We start from the raw sequence: 22,148 nt of genomic DNA, 5'->3' as shown, positions 1-22,148 counted from the left end.
TATATGGTTACTGTAGCCAAGTCTTATCTTCCCAAGATTTAGAAGGTATACCCTTCCAAAGTGCTCCCCTGCCATGCCATTAATAACAGTGTTTGATAATCCCTTTGTCATTTGTCTCCTTCACTTGAGCAGAGCTGGTTCTGTCTTGTTGGATACTTCAGAATGGGTTCTAAGTAGTGTTATCACAATGAATGAATGAATGATTTGGAAGGCAATGGCATTATCAGAGGCCTCCTTTGCTAGCTAAGGAGGCAATATTTGAGAACACATCATAGTTTCTCTCCAGCTTTATGTAAACGCTGAGGCTCTTTACTGTTCTGAATTGAAAGTTTGCAAATAATAAATTTAAGAACAGCCAAGTGTATCTGATACATAGTATCAGAGAAGGTGCTAAGAAATACATCTAAAACACAGTTTATTCAAAGGCCACACAAAGAATTACAGAAGATCCTTAGGACGAACGAGCTTCCAGGATTCCATTACCATCAGTACGAGTGATCTTCCCAAAAACCACTGCTAAACGACTTCACTGTCTGGAGACTAACTTTTTCTCCATGTTTTGAGAATTTATAGGTGAACATGTTTAAATGATGAATGGCTACTCTCCAGGCCCTTACAATAACCTCTAAAAGGACGGGGGGGGGGGGGCGGGGGCGGGGGGGGGGATAAGTGTAATTCTTGAATAAAAATACGTGAAAAGCAATTTTCCTGTTAGTTGTGAAAGACTGGAAGTTTTTCACTGCAACCTTCCCTCCTTTCCTGGTCACCAAGTAAGAGCTGGAAGCAGGAAAATTTCTAACACCTCTATGCCCTTAGAGTCACGAACTATGAAGGGAGGAAAGAATCACAACCGTGGGGACCTATGCATCCTATACGAAAGCAGGAAGTCAGTTTCTTGAGCGTAGGCCGCCCGTCCGGCATCCCAAACGCGAATGCCGACCTTTTGAAAGCCCACCCCCACTCCCATCTCACCCTGAAGCCACCCCCAGCTTCAGCGGAAAACGCGCTTTTGCTAGGCTGCTGAAAAGAGCAGCGCGCAGGGTCAGAACACCTTCCACTTTGCACTTGGCCTGCGGCAGGAGGACACTCGGGTTCTCGCCAAGAGAGCAGGAGGCTGGCCGGGCAGAGTCGGCAGCGAGACACAGCCTTGGCCGCCAACGCAGGCGGCTCGTCCACGCGGCCGGAGAAGTCCCGGAACAAAGCGCGCGGCAGACGGGTGGGGAGACAGGGAACACGGGGAAGATTTAACCGGCTCCTCACCACGGCCTGTGGCTTAGCCAGGTGGGGCCACGCTCCTCCTCACGGGAAGAAGATGGGTTTATCGAGGGTCTGACCTCAAGTCCAGCGCCAAGGCCACTGGAACCGAGACCTGGCGGGGAGAACGCCGGGAAGGAGAGGCAAGCCCCGCGGAGACAAGGAGGCGCCTGTCCGGCTGTTGACCGGCCGAGCCCGCGGGCTGCCGGGCCCCCCGGATGCCGAGACCCCGGGACGCGGCAGCCGGGATGCCGGCGGCGCGCTGCCGGCCCCCCACATCGGCCTCCTTGGCGCCGCGCCGCCCGCCCCCAGCTCCGGGCGGTCACACAAAGGGGCTGCCCCGGCGCGCCGGCCGCCTGCGGTGGGGGGGCCCGACCCGGGACCTGCGGCCGGCCCGCCGCGCCCCAGCCTTTGTCCGCCGAGCCCCGCGCCCGCCTGCCGAGGAGCCCCGCCGCCCGCACCCTTCTCGTTACCCGGGTGAGAAGCGGTCTCATCTGCTCTCCGGCCCCGTCCGCCTCCATGGTCGGCCGTCCAGCCCGCGGCGGCCGATCCGCTGCTGCCCCGCGCGGTCCGCCCGCCGCCGCCGCCGCCGCGGCCGAGAGCCGGACGCGCGAGGAGAAACGAACGTGCGCTCGCGGGCGAGGCACTCGCGTGGGGAGAGCCGTGAGCGAGAGACTGGGGCGCGTGCGCGGCGACCGCGAAGCTGCCTCTCGCGGGCGCTCGAGGCCGCAGCGTGGGACGTGGAGCGAGCACTGAGCTGGAGAGAGGCCGAGGCGGGGAGGAGGGCGCCGCGGAGGCCCAGGGGCGGGGCCAGGCCGTGACGCGCGGAGGCCCCGCCCACAGCCCGCCCCCGGTTGGCCGGGGGCCTCCCAGGCAAGTCCCGGCCCGGCGGCCAGGCAGCCCAGAGGTGGAGCGGGAGGGTGGGAGGAAGACGGGCGTCCCAGCCCCTCGGAGGCCTTCGGGGTTCCACACTCATCTCGGCGCCACGCCACCTCCTCAGAAGGCCCGCCCCTCTGTAAAATCTTAAGTGACCGAAACTAAGCGTGTAGCTCGTTTTCCTAGTCCGAGGGGGGGCTGGGGGTCACCACGGCGCCTACCTCCTAACCACGTTCCTCGTGGCAGGAGGGAAGAAGGTCGCTGCCCATTACAGGGGCGCTCACGGGAACCCCAAAGGAACTAACGGGTCGTTAGGAGTGCTGCAAGGTTTTTTTCTCTGTTCTGTTGGCACGAACCCCAACTCGGGACCAGTGAAACAGAGAGCACTCCTGGCCAGGTGTCCTCGTGTGCTTGCGCCCCTGACCGGCACCACTGCGGCACCCACACCCGAGTCCACCCTCTGGGGCACCCCCCCCCCCATATCCACAGCTCTAACTGCACATGGTGACGGTGCCTGCCACACAGGGTCATTGAAGGATCAAGTGAATTTCTATCCTTAAACGTACCTGAAACATAGCATGCTTATTAGAGGCATTATTGTTTACTGGATTGTCCTGCGTGTTTAAAAAAGAGAACAAAAAGATTAGCTGGGAAGAGCTAAATCAGTGCTATGGAAGGAAACTTTATATTCCAGCAAGTCTGGAGCGCTTACCCTATCCATCTCAAAATAGATATTAGTAAAGCCCTTTGTCAGAAATAGTTAAGTATGCTGGATGACTCCTTCCTGGTTTGGGTCTTAGTCCCCTTTTTTTCTAAATTTCCCAGACAGTTACTTCTAGGTGGGCACCCATTATTCACTTACTGTATAAAGAGCAGATGTGCTACCGTTTAAAGAAGGCTACAATTAGACACTGTACATTAAGGCAAACATGCTGCATCTCTAATCCTCACAACACCACAATATGTTTTCTGTTATCCCCATTTTACAGATGAAGAAGCTGAGCTTCAGATAGGTAACTGGTTTTAAATCCTAGTTAGTGGAACTGCTCTATTGCACCATTCTAATGATTCGTTAAAGAAAGTTGTACAGCAACAAGGAAAAGGGATGAAAAGATGAAACAAGAATGAAAAGGAAAGAATATGGAGAAAGAGAGGAACTGGAATTTAAAAAAAAAAAGAGCCTCCTAAAGTTGTTTAAGGCTTCAATCACTTTTACCCATACCATCACAAGGTAAATATGATTTATATTGAAGAATTAGTTCTGGGGTATCTTAAAATGCAGCCTCCCTACCAAAAAACTAATTAGTGTACACAGAACATCTTCTATTCCCTTTCTCTGCTTCATTTTTCTATATAGCAGTTATTCTTTTATAACATTCTATATATTTATGCTTCATTATGTTTATCATCTGTATACACACACACACACACACACACACACTGATGTAACAAAATTATTTTAAAGGCAAGACAAGAAAAATTTAACATGCACTTTTTTCTGCCATCTGAGCCACTACCCTCTCCCCTTTTGTGTGTATTGTGCATCTGCATTACACATTAATTAGATCCCCTTGGAAGACACAGGAATGCCTACTAGCCAAAAAAAAAAAAAAAAAAGGCAATATCCTCCTGGCACCAGCAAGGTAATTCCTTAGGAGATAATATTCCTTTCTCAATCCTGTAAGGGGTCACAATGACCCACTATCACCTTGTTGGACTATGTAAACTGTCAATATGTTATTTTGATATATAACCGTTTGTCTCAAAAACTTACATAGCTGTGCTTTGACCTCTAATGGGCAGATCAGTCCTCAGAGCTTTCTGAAAGACTATCTCCTGGGTTATAACCCTCAGTTTGGCTCGAATAAAATTGTCCATTTCTTTCTTAGATTGACTATCAATTAATTTTTAAATTATCGATTAATTTTAACATTAAACACAGATTAATGTGTGCTCCAGGCTTTCCTGGTGGCACAGCGGTTAAGAATCCACCTTCCAGTGCAGGGGACACGGGTTTGAGCCCTAGTCCGGGAAGATCCCACATGCCGTGGAGCAACTGGGCCCGTGCACCACAACTACTGAGCCTGTGCTCTAGAGCCTGCGAGCCACAACTACTGAGCCCGAGTGCCACAACTACTGAGGCCCGCACACCTAGAGCCCGTGCTCCACAACAAGAGAAGCCACCCAATGAGAAGCCCGCGCACCACAACCAAGAGTAGCCCCCACTCACTGCAGCTAGAGAAAATCCCGTGCACAGCAACAAAGACCCAACACGACCAAAAATAAATAAATTAATTAATTAATTAATTATTTTAAAAAATGTGTGCTCCATGTAAGCTTCATGCAAACAGTAATTTTTTGCCTGTTTCATTTTCCTGTTATATTCCCAGCATGCCTAGAAGAGTGGTTGGCCTTTGTAAGCTTTCAGTACCTGTGTTAATTGAATGAATTTGGGAGGTGGGGAAGGGGGGAGGCAAACATCCTTTAAGACCTAGGAGCATCCTGGGAGAAATCTGAGGATGTGGCCAAAGTAGTGACAGGAGCAAAGTAGGAACATATACCCTTGGTGCCAGAGTTGAAAGAGCTAAGTAGGCAACTTCAAGAAGGGCTTAAAAATATATGTTCAGGAGACCATGCTAGAAAATGAGTTTCTCTTAATCCAACTTGTGAAAAGAAAAAAATAAGCCCTTAGTTTATTTAGTCCACAATTATTTTTTGAGTGACCTCTCTGTTGCCATGCACTTTTTCCACTCCTCAGTTCATCCCACCTGCTGGAAAAATAGTGTAGTAAAGGTCTGAATTATAGAATTGATTACTCTCAATTGCCCGCTTAATTCGTATTCAGCCAGAGTTCATCCCCAGGTGATGGTTGCAGCAAGTAAAGAAGATAATGTGTTAAAATTGCTTTCATGTAAATGGTGATGGCTATAAAATGTTCAAAGTTTCTGAAAGGCAAATTGTTCTCTTAGTATTTTAAATACTCATCCAAAATGTAGCACGGGGAAACATTTGCTAACCAAAGGTGAATCTGAACCTAAATTCATCACTCACAATGAACTTGTAGCACCTAAAATTAATGACATTTAGCTATATCCCAGATTTAGTACACTTCCTGGATTTCTGGAACAGTAGGTAATACTAGCAGGGACTTGGATACAACCCCTTGGCAAGATCTTCATCCTGAGGTGCGAATAATCTTCCCACCAACAGCTCTCTATGAGCCAGAACATATTTTTTAAAGAAAAATAGCAGTTTCTCTGTCATTTTGAAAAGCTTGGAACCATCCTTTAGCAGAGGATCCTTTGACAATTCTTTATCTCTTCATTGCCTCTTCTTGGTGCTAGCTGAAATTTAAATATTCCCAATCATCTGATTCTATAAGGAAAACTAAAATCCTTGGAATAATGTTTACAAGAGCATCAGAGCAGCCTCAGTGGGGAAAAGACAAAAGGAAAATAGTTGAAAAAATTGTTCCTCTTATTTCTGCAGGCTAGGCCTACAGATAAGCTAAAACAAGACAAAAAACCAGACCTGATCTCATGGAGTTCTGAGTGGAAACTGATATAGAAACAAATGCCAACAATGCAATGTGTACACTCTAATGTGGGAATCTCAATGAAGGAGAGTGGGATGACTTTTGCTAGAGGTAGAAGGGGCAGGGGACTGTCAGCTGTGAGAAAAGGATGCATATGAAGGTGTCTGAAAAAGCTACACAGATACAATAGATTTAAACTGAGTCATGAATGATAATGGCATAACTTCATCAAATAAGCATGGGGAGAAGAAGGGCATAACAGGCAGAAGCAACAACAAAATCAATGGCATCACCTGAAAAGGCAGGGTAGCCCAATGGCGAAGCATCCCCCTCTCTGGAGGCAAACTGCATGGGGCTGATTCCCTTTGTGCTAGTGGTTGTGTCTGGAGGCAAGTCACCCACCTTGCCAGCCTTCTTTTTAGAACCCCTCTGGACACTGTAATTGGGGTAATAGTGGCACTGTCATGGGTGTTCCATGAGAGCATAAGGCACAGCACCTAACAGACAAGAAACACTCATTACACATTCGTTATGATTATCTGTTTGGGAAACCATGAGGTGGGAAAAAGGTGGGCTTAAGCTCATACTAGAGGAAGGGCCTTATTCACCAGGCCCCTGAGGAGCTTACATTCCCATTAGAGTGTAATTCCTATTACACTCCTCAGGAGCAGAGACCACACCTGTCTTGTCACTGGGGACACCCTGGAGTACCTGGCACATGGTGAGTACATAAAAACTATGGAATGAATGAGTGAACAGCACTAAGGAAATTGGACTTTTTACTACATGCAGTTACAGACCCACCATCAGAGGGCATTAAGGAGGGAAATGGTATATTACAGACCATATAAAAGGATGGAATGGAGAGATGCTAAGAGCAAGAAGATTGGTTCAAACTGCACTGCTCTACATGGTGGTTATTGAGCCCTCGAAATATGGCACATATTAATTGAGATGTGCTGCAAGCTTAAAAGATTTGACACACACGAGAAGAGTGGAATCTTGTTATTCATATTGATTACATGTTGAAATGAAAATATTTTGGATATGTTGGGTTAAATAAACATTAAAATTAATTTCCCCTATGTCTTTTGACCTTTTTAAATGTGGCTACTAGAAAATTTTAAATTACATATGTGGCTCACATTATATTTCTATTGGATGGCCCTGGGTTGCAAAGCATGGGCTAAGGCAATGACAAAGAAAATAGAAAGTGTAAGTCTGATATAAGAGATAGTTTGGAAGTAAAATTGATAGAACATAGTGACTCCTTAGGTCTAGAAGCTGCAGGAGGAACAACCAAAGATGATCCATGTCCATGAACAGGTTGAATTTGATGTCCTCAGGATAAACATGTCTGGAACTGAAAACTGAGCTGGATGTATATAGTCTGTGAAACTTATCTGTCTCCACTGAAGCACTAAATCCCTAGGCCAGTATCCTCCCAGACACTCTGGAGCCTATTATTACTCGAAGAGTTAAGCAGAGAGAGAGAGAAGGATACAGATCAGTAAGATCAAGGTAAATGTGACAGGAAATCTATGTGTACACATACAGTTCACCTACAATGTAACACCACGATCACCACCATTCCTCTTCCTTGATAGAGACACTTCCCCTTCAAGACTTAAAAAGCATTTTAAGTGAAAATATTTGCAAATGATACATCTGGTAATGGACTGTTATCCGAAATATGTAAAGAACTCTTAAAACTCAACAATAAAAAAATACACACCCAATTAAAAAATGGGCCAAAGACTTTAACAGACAGCTTACCAAAGAAAACATAGAGATGGCAGTTAAGCATATGAAAATATGCTCAACATCATATGTTATTAGGGAAATGCAAATTAAAACAACCATGAGATAACACTGCAGACCTGTTTGAATGGCCAAAATCCATAACACTGACAGCTCCAAATACTGGTAAGGATATGGAGCAGCAGGAACTCTCATTCATTGCTGGTGGGAATGCAAAATGGAACAGCCACTTTAGAAGACAGTTTGGTGGTTTCTTACAAAAATAAACATACTCTAACCATATGATTCAGCAATTGTGCTTCTAGGTATTTACCCAAAGGAGCTGAAAACTTATGTCCACACATAAACCAATGTTTTATAGCAGCTGTCTTCATAATTGCCAAAACTTGGAAATAACCAAGATGTCTTTCAGTAGGTTAACAGAAAAAATAAACTGAATATACAATGAAATATTATTCAGCAATAAAAAGAAATGAGCTATCAAGCCGTGAAAAGACACTGAAAACACTTAAATACGTATTACTAAGTAAAAGAAGCCAATCTGAAAAGGCTACATACTATATGATTACAACTGTATGACATTCTGGAAAAGGCAAAACTATGAAGACAGTAAAAGATCACTTGTTGCCAGGGATTGGTGGGGGGGGGGGGGTGGTGGTGAATGTGGATGAATAGGGAGAACACAGAGTATTTTTACTCTGTATGATACCATAATGACGGATACATGTCATTACACATTTGTCTAAACCCATAGAATATACACCACCAAGAGTGAACCCTAAGGTAAACTATGGACTTTGGGTGATTATGATGTGTCAATGTAGATTCATCAGTTGTAACAAATGCACCATCTCGTGGGGGATGTTGATAATGGGGGAGGCTGTGCCTGTGAGGGGGCAGGTCACGTAGGGGAAATCTCTGTACAATGGACCCTTTTCAACGATTTTGGTTTCTTAATAATACATACAAAACCTTTTGTGTGTCTGTTTCTGAATTCTTTTATGCACATATATTCAAAAGTAACTATAATTACTGAAACTAAAGATTGTAAGCACGATCATGGCCAAATAACACAGCAAGTTAGGAAGGGGCCTGGGACCGACTGGACTAGACTAGCTGACTCTCAGCTCATTGTTTCTTCAATAATTCTGAGTTTTTCTGAGTCAGTTCATAGTCACTGGTCACCATCTAGTTTGCTCAGGCATTGGAATAGTGTCATCTACTGTTGAGGAACAAGTGGCAAGTGAGTACAGGATTGGCACTCCGAGATGTGCCAGCAAACTCCTTTTAAAGAGTGTCGTATGTTTTGATGTAGGCAGTGTTCTTTCAAAGTCAGAGTCTATTTTGGTCACACCTAGGCATATCTGAGTGTGGTTTATATTTTTGTGGCTTTCCAAAGACTATTCCTCTTAGTGCTTGGGCTAGGGAAGCACTGAAAGACCCTTGTTGCTTACTTTTTTTCTTCTCAGGACCACTCTTTATATATAGTTAAGTTTCGATAAACGTTTACCCCTTTCACGAAAGTGCTCCCTTCAACCATGTCCATGACTGAGACTACAATGAATTTTGGAGAAGAACTCATCTGAACCAAAGGGGAAATCTAAAATCCCAAGGTCCCATCTTGAGAAACATGATACAAAAACGTAATAGACTTCCAGGGAGGCAGAGATAGAAAAAAACATTTTTTGCCAAGGAATCAAAACACTCAAGACAAAACTCTCCATCAGTGAATGTTAAAATAAGTACTTATATTGTTTTAGATAATCTTGGGATATTCATAATAATCCCATTTTAAAATAATCTAAAACTAACATTGGATATATCACTTAACGTCTCTGGACTTCTGTTTCCTCATCTATAAAATGGGAATAATTGAGGCCATAATTCCTTATCTTCAGTTGCAAGCTTCATAAATCTCTGAAAAACTAATGGCTTTTCATAACTCATTTGGCTACAAAAACCTAACCTAGACTGAGATGAGGCTGTTTATAGTCTTTATCTCCTTACTGTGGATGCCCGTATTCCTCATTACTGAAATATTAATGTGTCTGAAAACAGGATGTTGTCCCAGACCCTACTAGGGGTGTTTCATAACATACATAACTGGCATTATATCACTTGTCTAAATTCTGATAAATTCTGAAATCTAAAATATCTGGCCTTAAGGGTTTCAAATAAAGGATTGCAGACCTGTAATACGTGTTCTGTTTATTTCAAAGATGTTGCAAAAGCCAAATAAGGTAATACATAAGAAAATATTTGACAGAATGGTGCTGTACCTACTTTAACCACAGAGAGCCCTGGGGATGCTACTTTTTAGAACTCTGGTGTGGAGACTCTCTCCTCCTGTGGTAGGAGCAGCTTCCACTTCTACCTGTCTTCTTCCAGCCTCCTTTCCTGTCCCACACCCATGCTGTCCCTCTCCCTTAAGAGTTCTCTTAAAGGCAGCTACCTATGGTTAAGGGTTCGTCCCCACCCGACCAGTTTGAGTATCTCTCATTGTTCTGTAGCTTTGCTAAACTCAGGCTGGTAAGGAATTGCCAACAGAGAGTGGAAAGAAATCAGATTAAGTGGGAACATAAGTCCTTGAGATGTTTCTGAATGTTCTCATCATCCTGGAGATTTCTGCAATCTTCACTGCTTGAGGCCAGAAGCCAAATATAGGGTACGACCTGTGCTTGTATGTGAAACAGGACACATACTTTGCCCTTTTGCTCTCTCTCTCTCTCTCTCACACACACACACACACACACAAGCAACCCAAGCCCTAGTCTATTCAAGTAAATTATGGTATCTTTCTTATACCAACTGATTCATTGGGTGGGAATAGCAGTTCATCACACGTCACTGGGCACACCCACCCACACGACAACTTCTCTTAAATATAATTGTGTCCTTGTAACTTGGGGTAACTAGGACTGAAAAGTTACTGAAAGGTAAGCTTTCCTTTTACTTGTTTTTCATAACTAAGGTTCATGGAGACATTATACACAACTGAAAGTTGAGTGGGGAGAGAAAGCTGAAAAAGATATTTTACAAAGTATGAAGCAATGAGCACCAGCATTTCATCTTTTCTTAGAGACAATTAACAAGAAAAAGCACTGAGAATTTGTTTCCATTTGAGGACTGAGAATATATCCCCCACGAATAGGAATCCTAGTATTATTATTCACCAGTGATTAGTATTATTATTCACTAGCTGTATCTCCTCTTCAAACAACAATTAACAATAGTGCTTATAATATAAGCAGAGATACAGACCATGGTTCCAATCATAAGCTGCCCTTTGTATGTAAAGATAGCCGGACTACTTATCATCAGTAAGACATGTTCTTCAAGACTTTGGTGCAATAGCAGACATAAGTTGATATGGCTCTTTCCATGTGCTACCAATAGTATGCATTTGTGAAAATATATTGTCAGAGTTAGGAATACAAGTCTGGGATCACAGAACACATGGAGGCTAATTGGTGCATCCATAAATCACATCTGTTTCCTAGTGTTTACTGGTCCCTGTGGATCCATCTACTCAAGGATGGAATCCCTTCAATTCCCGAAAAGCAATTTGGCAACATGTATTAATCTCAAAAAAAAGCATATCCTTCAATCCAGCAATTTCATGACTAGGACTGTCTTGTAAGATGTCATAGCTACAGATATAGATTTACATACAAAGGGGTTTATGCCAATGTTATGTATGAAAGTGAAAAGTTTAAAACCATATAAAACTGAAGCAATGAAAAAACTATTAAATAAATGTTTGCATACCAATATGATAGAATATAATGTACTCATCAAAAAGACATTCTAAACTTTAATGGAAAAATGCTCATGGTATCAAGTTTTGTTAAAAGATCTGGATACAAACTTGATATAGAGTATAATCCCAGTTATAACTATCTATCAATGAGTGATCAATTGAAAGTAATATATTAAAAATTAACAATAGACTAAAATGCTAACAGATGTTGCTGGGTAGTAGGATTATGGGTGATTTTTTAAATTTAAAATTTCATTCTTTATAGGTTCTACAAATATCTACTATGAATAAATTACATTTAATTGAGAAAAAAGCTGTAAACATTATTTTTAATACAAAATAGTCTAAAACACTAGTGGAAATTTTACAATGTTTTACAATAGGAATATTCCAAACTTAAATACCACTTTTAAAAAGCCAAACACATTAAAACTAAACAGTGTAAATACAGTATAACGATATTCATAACCTGTTAAGAGAGACCACTTCTCTCATTGAGGCCAAGTCAAAACCTGAATGGGTTAAACTAAAGCCTGCCATGAAGTCTGTTGAGTATGCTGGGGGTTCCGAAGGGAGAAGATTGTTAAATTATTAAGTAAATATTCTCAATGGCATATTTTCTGGATAAGCATTTTTTTTTTTTTAATGAAGAGAAAGAAAACTGCAGGAGTTTCAGAAAGTCTTGTATCTAGGAAACTAAATCCAGCTGGTAGAGTAGCCCATTGCCTAGCAACCTAATGAAGGTTTCATAAAGGTGGCATTCAAGTCCATAGGTCATCAGCATCAGCAAACACAAATTTGAATTGGAAGTTTTCTGCCACTTATTATAACCAATCTTCAAAGACATGCCAAATAAGCCTTCTTTAGAATGAAAGCCTGGTTGGAAGTTAGAGTTGTTGTCTTTGCTTTAAATTCTGTTCGACCAGGGTTTTCCAAGTGTGCTTGTTCATAAGGATTGTCTGGGCTACTTGTGAAATATATGGAGTTCCCTAGAGATCATGATTCAGCAGATCTGTGATGGGGCCAAAAGGAATCCATTATTTTAACAAGGGCCCTAGATGATTGCTATGACCAGCAGTATTTGAGATATATTATAAACTTTCATTTCCTTTCTATCAGTTCTTGCTAGTTCTAATTACATGCTGTCTTATCTGTTTGATAATTGTTTAACATGTGCCTCTACCAGCAAACAGCAAGTTCCATGAGAGCAGAAATGGTATCTATTCATTCCTGCCCCTCCAAGGACCTGTGTGTTACATATGATGAGCAGCTGAGTAGACATTTCTTGAATCAATCAATCAGTGAATCAAAATTTCTTTTGTTGTATGTAATAAGAGACCACTTTAAGTCTGGATCATCTTCAAGCTTGTAGGTAAAACCCTGCCTCTGGAAAGCACAATGGAACGTAAAATATGTTATACTCTGGGAGGGAGTGACCTTTAGTTACCTTAAGGAGAGTACCCAGGCAAAACGGGAAGAGTATTGCAAAAGAGGAGATGCTGACTGCCAGGCACATTAAAACATCACATTCATAGAGAAAACAAATATCCTGTCCATATCTACCTATCTATCTAGATAATACTTATTACTTAGGCAAGCATATTGCATGCTGATCTGATATGGAAAAAAAAATACAAGACTTAACTTCCTGGCTCCTTTGAGGCCACTCTGGGGGGAAGAGATTGCCAAGCAGGTCAAGGGCCAGTACAACTGAATAAGGTTCCACTTTCTTCTAATAGTTAGACTCACCAAGAACTATATAGGCAAAGAATATTATAGAAACATTTTTTCTCTAGTTTTTGAAAGATTAAATGAGAGATGAATATTGAATATTAATTGGTTGAAGTATGGCCCTTGTATAGTTAAATAAATTATACAATAGGCTACCATGAAAATACAGTAAACCATTGCATATGTAGCCACTGAGCAGGTGTTTATAAAATGCTCATTGAATCAACTTGTCAGGACAGAATTAATTCTGGAGAGTGAGCTACATGGAGTTCTCCAGCTGTAGCCTATCTCCTCTACTACCTCCACCAGCCCCCATGGCACTGTCCACAGAGATGGCACCTCTGCCCTCACTCTGTGACCTGGACTTCAGAGGACTGAGGTCACCGTTGCTCCTCACTCTTGACTCCTGGCTAAGCCTTCACACTCACCTGTCAAAAAGGTGTGTCTGTGGGTGGGGAGCAGGGGTGGTCAGCAGATGAATTGCCCATGAGCACAATCTGACCAGCCATCTGTTTTTGTAAATAAAGTTTTATTGAAACTTAGTCATGCCCATTCATAAAAGTATGGTCTAAGGGTGATTTCAGCATTACAACAATAGACTTGAGTAGTTGTGACAGAGATCACCTGACCCACAAAGCCTCAATTATCTACTGTCTGTCCCATTAGAGAACAATTTTGCCTACACCTTGCCTGGATGCATGGGGCCAGATCATAGCAATTATTGTAATGAAATTCTTACGTGGCATTTACTGTTCACCAGGTAGTAGTCTAAGGTCTTTGCCTGTGTCAATATTCCTCACAATCCTATCAGGAAACTAAGGCGCTAAGAGGTTAAAATAACACAGCTAACAGGGACCAGCCTAGATAGGAGATGTACTGCAAAATAAGTAGGTTATCACAGGGCTCCAAAAATGATGAATAAAATCATAATTTGGAAGCTCTAGTAGAGAAGCAAACAAATCATGATGGACATTGTAAGAACAATGCGATCATGGAAGCAGGTTATTACTAATAACCATATTTTGATCAGCTGCAGATTTCTCTTATGTATGGAATTAGATGAAAAAGTGATGTTTAAGAAAATTAAAAACACAGAAATTACCCAAAAAAGCTTTCTTCAAAAATTATTTACTCCAGAGTTTCTATATTTAAAGTATAATTTATGCTTCAAAGTAGTCCCCTTGAGATACTCTTCATTTACTAAAAGTAATTCAAAATGTTTTTGAAACTTATATTTGAAAATTATCTTCAGAACCAGTTTACTCACATAAGAAACCCAGTGTTTTTAATTTATGGTTCCATAGTTATAAAGTTTATTTTAGTCCCAAGTGGTATTATTGATATTACTTAGTTTTATGGCCTGCTTTATTCACCAGATATGACCCCCCAGAGACTTTTGACTTCTTTAGAGAAGTAAATCCACCCCAAAGCAATTTTAAGGATGAAGATTTTCCATAGCCTTATCTGAATAGTTCACTGCTATACACCAGAACCTGGTGTAATAAATGTTCAAAAAATATTTGTGACCAAATGGTGACCTTCTCAAAAAGAAGTTCCAAAAATGTTACAGGAAATTACAACTACTGGAAAATTCATCAAGGTGGTTGCTTTGAAGAAACATGCATTTGACTCATCAAATTCCTTTGATTCATCTATTCAACAAACACTCATGGAGAGCCAGAGATAGCTACATAATTTGTGGGGCCCAGTGCAAATGAAAATGCAGGGTACCTTGTTCAAAAAGGAGGAGAAAAGTGTTTGTTTTTTTTCTTCTGAGTCTCCTTCTCGACTTGTCTTTTCGTTTTTTATTTGCTGCTCAGCATAGTGTCCCCTTGGACACATGGGTACTTGCAAAGACAGTGCATATCCTCACAGATGCTGCAGACTCTGTGCAGGACTCCACATGTGAGCACAAGAACCTGCCCAATCCCTCATTGTTCCTGCACCAAAGCGGGGTGCTGGAGGGGAATGGGCAAGGGAGACAGTGATCATGGGTCGGAGGTGGAGGAGCCTCCCAGGGACCAGGTGGGACTAGGTGGGACCAGGTGGGAGCCTAGACTCCACGCCCCTGGCACATGCTCCATCATTCCATTGACTTCACTTATAAAGCATAAATCCAAAGACAAATGATTCAGAATTTCAAGACTGCACTGACGAGCGTTAAACCCCAATTGTTCAGCTCCCTTCCAAGTGTTCCTGAAGATGGCCCTAGTGAGAACCCACTGTGTGCTAGGCCATGTGTGTAGCATGCGAACAAGACAAAGACAAGGCCTGTTCAGGAACCTCTATGTCTTAACAGGGAGAGCAGATAAGGAAAGAGGAAATGATCCTGCAGCGTTTAAGAGCATTGATACAAACACAAGCAGACCCTGGTAGCTGGTGTCCTGGTGTCAAGGAAGGAGTCTCCAGTACAGAGACTGCTAAGTGAAACCTAAAGTAGAGGAGGAATAAAACCAGAGGAAGAGTGTAGATAGAGGAAATAGCCCTGGAAGAACTGGGGGTGGAGAGCATGGGACATTGCAGGACCTGAAGAGGCTGGCTAGATCAGGAACACACATTTCAGGGCTGGCAAGTGGGAAGAGGGGGATTTCTCCATCATGTTAGGGAATTCCAACATATTCTGAGGGCAATGGGAGACATTTAGAGGAATTTAAGACAGCGAATGACTTGATCAGACCTGTGTTGTATAAAATCATTCAAGTTGCAGTGCGAAGAAGAAAAATTTAAGTTGCAGTGTGAAGAAGAAAAGTTCCAAAGGGTGGGAAGTTTGGCAGAGAGAGCAGTCAGGGTCAAAGGAGAGGCAGTAGAGGGCAGTTTGGGGAGGTATGGGAGGTCCTAGGTAACTGAAGGGGACTTGCACGGTATAAGGAAGAGCTTGAATACAGAAGATTGAGGCATGTAGAATTCCCTTCAATATTAATCTGGTAGGTGGGGAGCAGAAGTATCAAGACAGAACAGGCTGAAGCCCGCATTGAGCATGCTTCTTCGGAGGCCTGGACCAGATTAGCTGTAGACTCTGGCCACCCGTTGTTCTAAAATTGTGACACAGCATTGAAACCTGAGTGCTGTTCTGGAGCCTGTTAACAGCACTCAGTTCCACACCCTTCCTTACAAAAGAACTTACTCTGCAAAGCAAATATAACAACCCTGGGGGAATGTTATCTCAGCAATTCCATAAATGGACCACAGGTAAAATATGAAGACACATTTCGTTCCCTTTAAAAAGCATGGGATATGTGTCTCTGTTTAATCTTTAGGCCTGTGCACACAGAACAGCATCATGGGGTAAATGTTGGGGAGATGGTATCCTAACACATTCAATCTGCCCTACAACTTTCTGAGCACATGAAGTATCTACTGTATTTTAGCAATCCCTAGCTTGCCTGTCAGGTGCAATAAAAGTGACTGATAGTTTCAAAAGTAATTTACAATCTGAATCTGATTTGCTGAACGTTGTGGCAAGTGCTGTAAGGGATAGCAGAGCTGGTCCAAGGAGCTTGTTGGATGTGCAGAACTGTGGGCATTTGTACACACTTAAAGATCAGGAAGCACAGCTTTTACTATCTCCTTTCCGGCCGTAAGAAGGTTATCATTTGAGCTGGGAAAGCCATAGGAAGCCATTGAGGGCAGAAATTTTAAAAACTGCTAAATAATGTGGCATGAAATATAAGGGTAATAAGACTTAATGAGAGAAGGGCTATCACCACTAATGTTCTCACAGGATATCAGAGTACCATTTCACTTCATGTTGGGTTATAATTAATTGCTTTCAGGCCTTCCGTGTTGAGTACCAATAAGTTCCCTAAGAACTAGAGACGTGGCCCACTCATTTTTGCTTCCTTCTCAGCTGTCTGTACATTGTCCATAAAGTACATAAAGATTTGTTAAATAAATGAATGAATTAAACAACTTCCTCTTTGGTAATATGATCCTGGCTGGTTTTTAACAGATTAAATTTTTAGGGGGATTTTCTTAGTGAAGACATAAGAAACTGTGCAGGGTCAGGACGTCTCTTGTTCATCCTTTACTGCATGTCCTGGGAGCCCCAGCATTGCCCTTCAGCTCTGCATGGGAGGAGAGGGGAAAGCTGACCCTAACTGCACAGCAGTAATCTAAGTCAAGGATATCAAACTAGCTCTTCAGGAAGTGAGCCGATTAAATGTGATTTCCTTAGATATGAGGCTAATAAACAAAATTTAAAGAATCAAAACTCTTTAGATTCTTATTTTCCCTAAAGTGGTACAAATAACTGATATCCTGTGATAAAAATAAATGAGGACCATGGGAAAATTTTCTCATTCTTCCCCAATGCATTGTCTCCTCTTTCATGCCTTCTGTGACATGAAAATCAGCAGAAGAACTTCTCTTTTCTTTCCCCTTTTCTTGGGTGGTAAATACCAGCTGGAGCTTTGTGATCAGTGAGTAATACACCTGGCACAGGACCAAGGTAACTGCCACCTGAAAACTTTCCACTCTGCCATTATTCTCCAGCTCAGGAGTCTTATGGTCCAAATGGACGACTGGAGGAAACTGCCTGTGTGAGCCCTCATTTATTTATTTATTTTAAAATTTATTTTCTATTGGACTATAGTTGATTTACAATGTTGTGTTAGTTTTAGGTGTATGGCAAAGTGATTCATATGTATGTATACATACACATTTATCCGTTTTCAAATTCTTTTCCCATGTAAGTTATCACAGAATATTGAGCAGAGTTCCCTGTGCTATACAGTAGGTCCTTGTTGGTTATCTATTCTATGTATAGTAGTGTGTATATGTCAGTCCCAATCTCCCAATTTATCTCTTCCTCCACCTTTCACCTTTGGTGACCGTAATGAGCTCTCATCTACAGGACGTTTCCTATGGCATGAGTGCCTGCTCAGGCTGCTGTCAACCTTCCATGGCCCTGTGCCCAGCCCACGCTCGAATGTTTAATCTCACAAGGGTTTCCTCCTGTTTCTCGGCACACAGCCAGCTCTCTCTCCCCTGGACACAACTTGGCACATTCTCAGGCATGGAAACCAACTTTAATATCATAACAAGAAAAATACATTCAGACCATCAATGTAGCAGAGGCTGCCTTGACAGTTCCCTGCATGCACCCCTCAGGCTTCATTTGCAGGCTTCCAATACTCAGTTTCTGCCTCTCTGTCCCCCCTGGCCACTTCCTTAAGCCCAGAGAGACTGCTCCCCCTGTACACAAAGCAGACCTGAAGTTGAGAGAACAATAAGCTCTGGTGACTAGTACCCCCGCTTCCTTGCCCCTCCGTCAAGATAATTCTCCAGTGTGTTTTTTTTTTTTTCACTGTAGGGTTAAGCTCCTGACTACCTTTGATGGGCTGCATTCTCCATCCCTATATCATCACCTGCTACCATCTAACATTTCCTAAACCTGGGAGGACGAAGCTTGCAGAGCCACGTTGTTGAGGAAGATCTCCATCGCCATTGGAACGAGGTCTTTGAGGTGATCGTCACATCAATTCCAGGCCAAGAGCTAGAGGTTGAGGTTTTTGACAAGGACCTGGACAAGGATGACTTTCTGGGCAGGTGTAAAGTGAGTCTCACCACAGCCCTAAACAATGGCTTCCTTGATGAGTGGCTGACCCTGGAGGATGTCTCATCTGGCCGCCTACACTTGCGTCTGGAGCGTCTGACCCCCCAGTCCCACTACTGCCGAGTTAGAGGAGGTGCTGCAGATGAACGGTTTGATCCAGACTCAGAAGAGTGCAGAACTGGCGACAGCCCTGCTCTCCGTCTACCTGGAGTAGGCTGAGGACCTGCGGCTCCGAAAAGGTACCAAGCCTCCCAGCCCTTATGCTACTCTTGCTTTGGGAGATACTTCTCATAAAACTAAGACTGTTTTCCAAACGTCAGCCCCTGTCTGGGATGAGAGTGCCTCCTCTCTCATCAGGAAACCAAACTCTGAGAGCCTGGAGTTGCAGGTTTGGAGTGAGGGGACTGGCACACTGGGCTTGTTATCTCTGCCTCTCTCCGAGCACCTCGTGGCTGACTGGCTCTGCTTGGACCGCTGGTTTATGCTCAGCAATGGTCCAGGGCAGGAGCTACTGCGAGCACAGCTCGGGGTCCTGGTGTCCCAGCACTCAGGGGTGGAAGCTCACAGCCACAGCTAGAGCCACAGCTCCTCATCTCTGAGCGAAGAACCAGAGCTCTGGGGGGAGATTCCCTCACATCACTTCCTCAGCCCCAGAGCTCCGGCAGCGCCTAACACACAGTGACAGTTCCCTTGAGGCTCCAGCCGGGCCTGTGGGCCAGGTGAAACTGACTGTTTGGTACTACAGTGAAGAACGCAAGCTGGTCAGCATCATTCACAGTTGCTGGGCCCTTCAACAAAATGAACGGGATCCCCCCGACCCCTACGTGTCACTGTTGCTACTGCCAGACAAGAACCAGGGCACCAAGAGGAAGACCTCACAGAAGAAGAGGACCCTAAATCCTGAATTCAATGAACGGTTTGAGTGGGAATTGCCCCGGATGAGACCTTTCGGCGAAAGCTGGATGTCTCTGTGAAGTCTAGTTCCTCCTTCATGTCAAGAGAGCATGAGCTGCTGGGGAAGGTGCAGTTGGACCTCGCTGAGATAGACCTTTCCCAGGGTGCAGTCCAGTGGTATGACCTCATGGATGACAAGGACAAGGGCAGCTCCTAGGAGCCGGAGATTACCAGCCTGACTGCTCTGTCTCCTTGCCTCACCTCTCACTGCATCACCGCCTCAATGTGATGAGCCTTAAGCTTGGAGTCCAAGGACAGAGGCTGCACCCCTCAGCCATCTCACCTCCCAGGCCCATGATAGGGCCTTTGCATGACCAAAGAGGAGGACCGTATGTTACCCTTTACTACACGGCCTTTATCCTTCTGGGCTCCTGGGACAGGGACATGAGCTGGCTATTTCCTGCTCTGCCTGCACATTCTCCTTTCTGCCCAGCTCCTCAGGACCTTCTGTGTCTGTGCCTGGCCACTGGCAGCACTAGCAGTGGCATTAGCTTATGCCAAATACAGCTTTTTGAAAGACCAAACAAACAAAAAACAAAAAAACCCACGTAGTTTCCCCAGGAAACTACTGGCCCTTGAATCTTTGTCTCAGGTCCGTTTCTGGGGAAACCCAAACCAAGATGATCAATGGGCTCCTCCCAAAATTCTTGTAACAAATTCCAAAGCCAAATGGACATCATTTAAAAATCATCCATAGGATGATTAAAAGTTGACAATTCATAGATAAGCCAAGACTCAAATTTGCTAAATTTAAGTTCTTTCACTTACAGCATCAATATTCATCAAACCTGCTTCTTCGTGCTCTGAAAGTGTTCTTATGACTGAATGACCTCTGTTAGGAAATAGTTTAACAGAATGCATTTCCATTCACTTTCATGTGCTTTGAAGGTTATGGCACAGTCCTCTGAATCATGATTCACAGGTGTTTTCCAAAACTCTCATTCTGTGACCTTGGCCATTTTAGCAACTACCTTCCCTGGGAATGTGCTGTGCATGAAATCATAATGGCTGGTACACACAAATTTTTATTTTTAGATTTATTTACTTTCCACTATACATTCCCTTTTCCCCAAATACTGATGTATTATTTTTCTTCTCTTCCCTTTTTACCCACATTTCTCCCTTTGCTTATTTCTATCCTGTCGCTTCTATTTTTAAGACAAAATGATACAATCTCACATAGTGTGCTGACAGTGGATGCTGTGTGCCCAACACATCCCTCTTGGATCAAGGAACTCACTCTTCCTGCTGAGGGATATTGGCTGCTGATGGCTCACAACTCAGTTCCTTTTCCAAAATTGTCCTCAGCTGAAGGAAGCTACCTTGCCCAGGATTATGCTCCACCCTAGGGACAGCCTGCATCCAAAAAGACCCAGACACTTTGTCTCAGTTTGGAAAAACTCTGAAGGACCATCCCAGTTCCTAAGCTCCGCATGGGATCAGCTGAGGCTTCTTTTGCAATTGCATCATGGTTTACCTTCTCCCTTTGCCTGTTCTGCTTTCCTTACTCTTCACAAGTACTATTCCTGACAGCACCCTCAAATTAAACTTCTGAACGACTGTCTCAGAATCTCAGAGTCTGTTTCCCAGGAATCTGACCTATGACACAAATAAAATAAGATCAAGAGGGATAAAAATTCATTCATTTAGATTTACTATCATCTGTGCACCCTGCCTAGTATATATAAGATGGTGTCACAAAAACTTGGAAGGTGTTAGTATATATTTGTATATTCTACTACTAAAATGTATGGAAAACTAAAGCGTGTAGATTTGGTTGAACCGTGGGAGACAAGTGTAACAGCACCTGATATACAGAAGAGTTCAACAAATATTTCCAGAATCTTTCATTCAGCTTTCTTACAATAAAATGTGATATACACTTGTCTCATAACTCAATGCTTCAAAGATTGTGTATTTTAAATTGAAGATAGTGTTTTTAATAAAAATGTTCACATTTTAATCTATATCCAGGTAAATAAAACAATTTAAAATAAATTATTTCTTAAACTGCAGAAATTATCAGATCAATTTCATTGAGTAGGCACTCTGGGTCAGTTTCTTTACCTGAACCCTCCCTAAGTTACTATCCATTACAATATTTCATAAAATCAAAATCCCCAAGAATCAAGAAAAAAAGACTATAAATTAGATGGTTCATGCTATCCAGCTGGCTGTTCATGCTACACCTACATCTACTTTTTGACAGTTGAATAGGTAGATGGAATGTAAGCAATGTGCATTTTGTTGAATGAGAATTTAAAAACTTAACATACCTGAAAATAATCCACCATCATCCTTAATGAGCAGCTGTGTCTTCTCACCATCATTGCGGGGAAACAAGGCCCCTTTATGCTCCCTGAGGCCTCCCATTAATCACCACTCAGCCTCTCACTCACTAAGCTCCCATCACCCTCATTTTCATCCTCGGAGAATTTATGAAAATCTTTCCTGGTGACTTTTTCCAAACTCAGTCTTATTTGGTGTGTGTTTGGGGGGTGGGGGTGGAGGTGACAAGATTTATAGAAGAGCTATCACTACCAACAAATTAATCAGTTAAAATATGAAAATACAAAGTGAGCCAATGGTAGACTAAAAATGAGACACAAAAGGAAGAAAAGGGGGCTTGGAGGAGAAGATGGTGGAAGAGTAAGACGCAGAGATCACCTTCCTCCCCACAGATACATCAGAAATACATCTACACGTGGAACTGCTCCTATAGA

The 22,148-nt window shown here is 43.0% G+C and overlaps 1 protein-coding gene and 1 pseudogene across 10 annotated transcripts in view; one reads left to right on the top strand and one right to left on the bottom strand.

Moving 5' to 3' along the window:
* SLC4A7 (solute carrier family 4 member 7) overlaps positions 1–2,032 on the bottom strand; it is a 114,859-nt gene extending 112,827 nt beyond the window's left edge. For 6 of the 10 annotated variants that reach the window (XM_057555689.1, XM_057555691.1, XM_057555692.1 and 3 more), the window contains exon 1: positions 1,728–2,032. In XM_057555689.1, the coding sequence (XP_057411672.1) occupies positions 1,728–1,775 (48 nt within the window). In that variant the 5' untranslated portion in view covers positions 1,776–2,032. The remainder of the gene's footprint in view (positions 1–1,727) is intronic. The other 4 variants (XM_057555697.1, XM_057555698.1, XM_057555694.1 and 1 more) reach the window with 3 other exon arrangements.
* On the top strand, positions 1,774–19,659 carry LOC103019619 (extended synaptotagmin-1-like; annotated as a pseudogene).
* The last annotated feature ends 2,489 nt before the right edge of the window (positions 19,660–22,148 follow it).

The sequence above is a fragment of the Balaenoptera acutorostrata genome, chromosome 10 (assembly GCF_949987535.1).
Source record: "Balaenoptera acutorostrata chromosome 10, mBalAcu1.1, whole genome shotgun sequence".
In the NCBI taxonomy this organism is placed as follows: domain Eukaryota; kingdom Metazoa; phylum Chordata; class Mammalia; order Artiodactyla; family Balaenopteridae; genus Balaenoptera; species Balaenoptera acutorostrata.
This window is presented reverse-complemented; position numbering and strand designations above follow the sequence as displayed.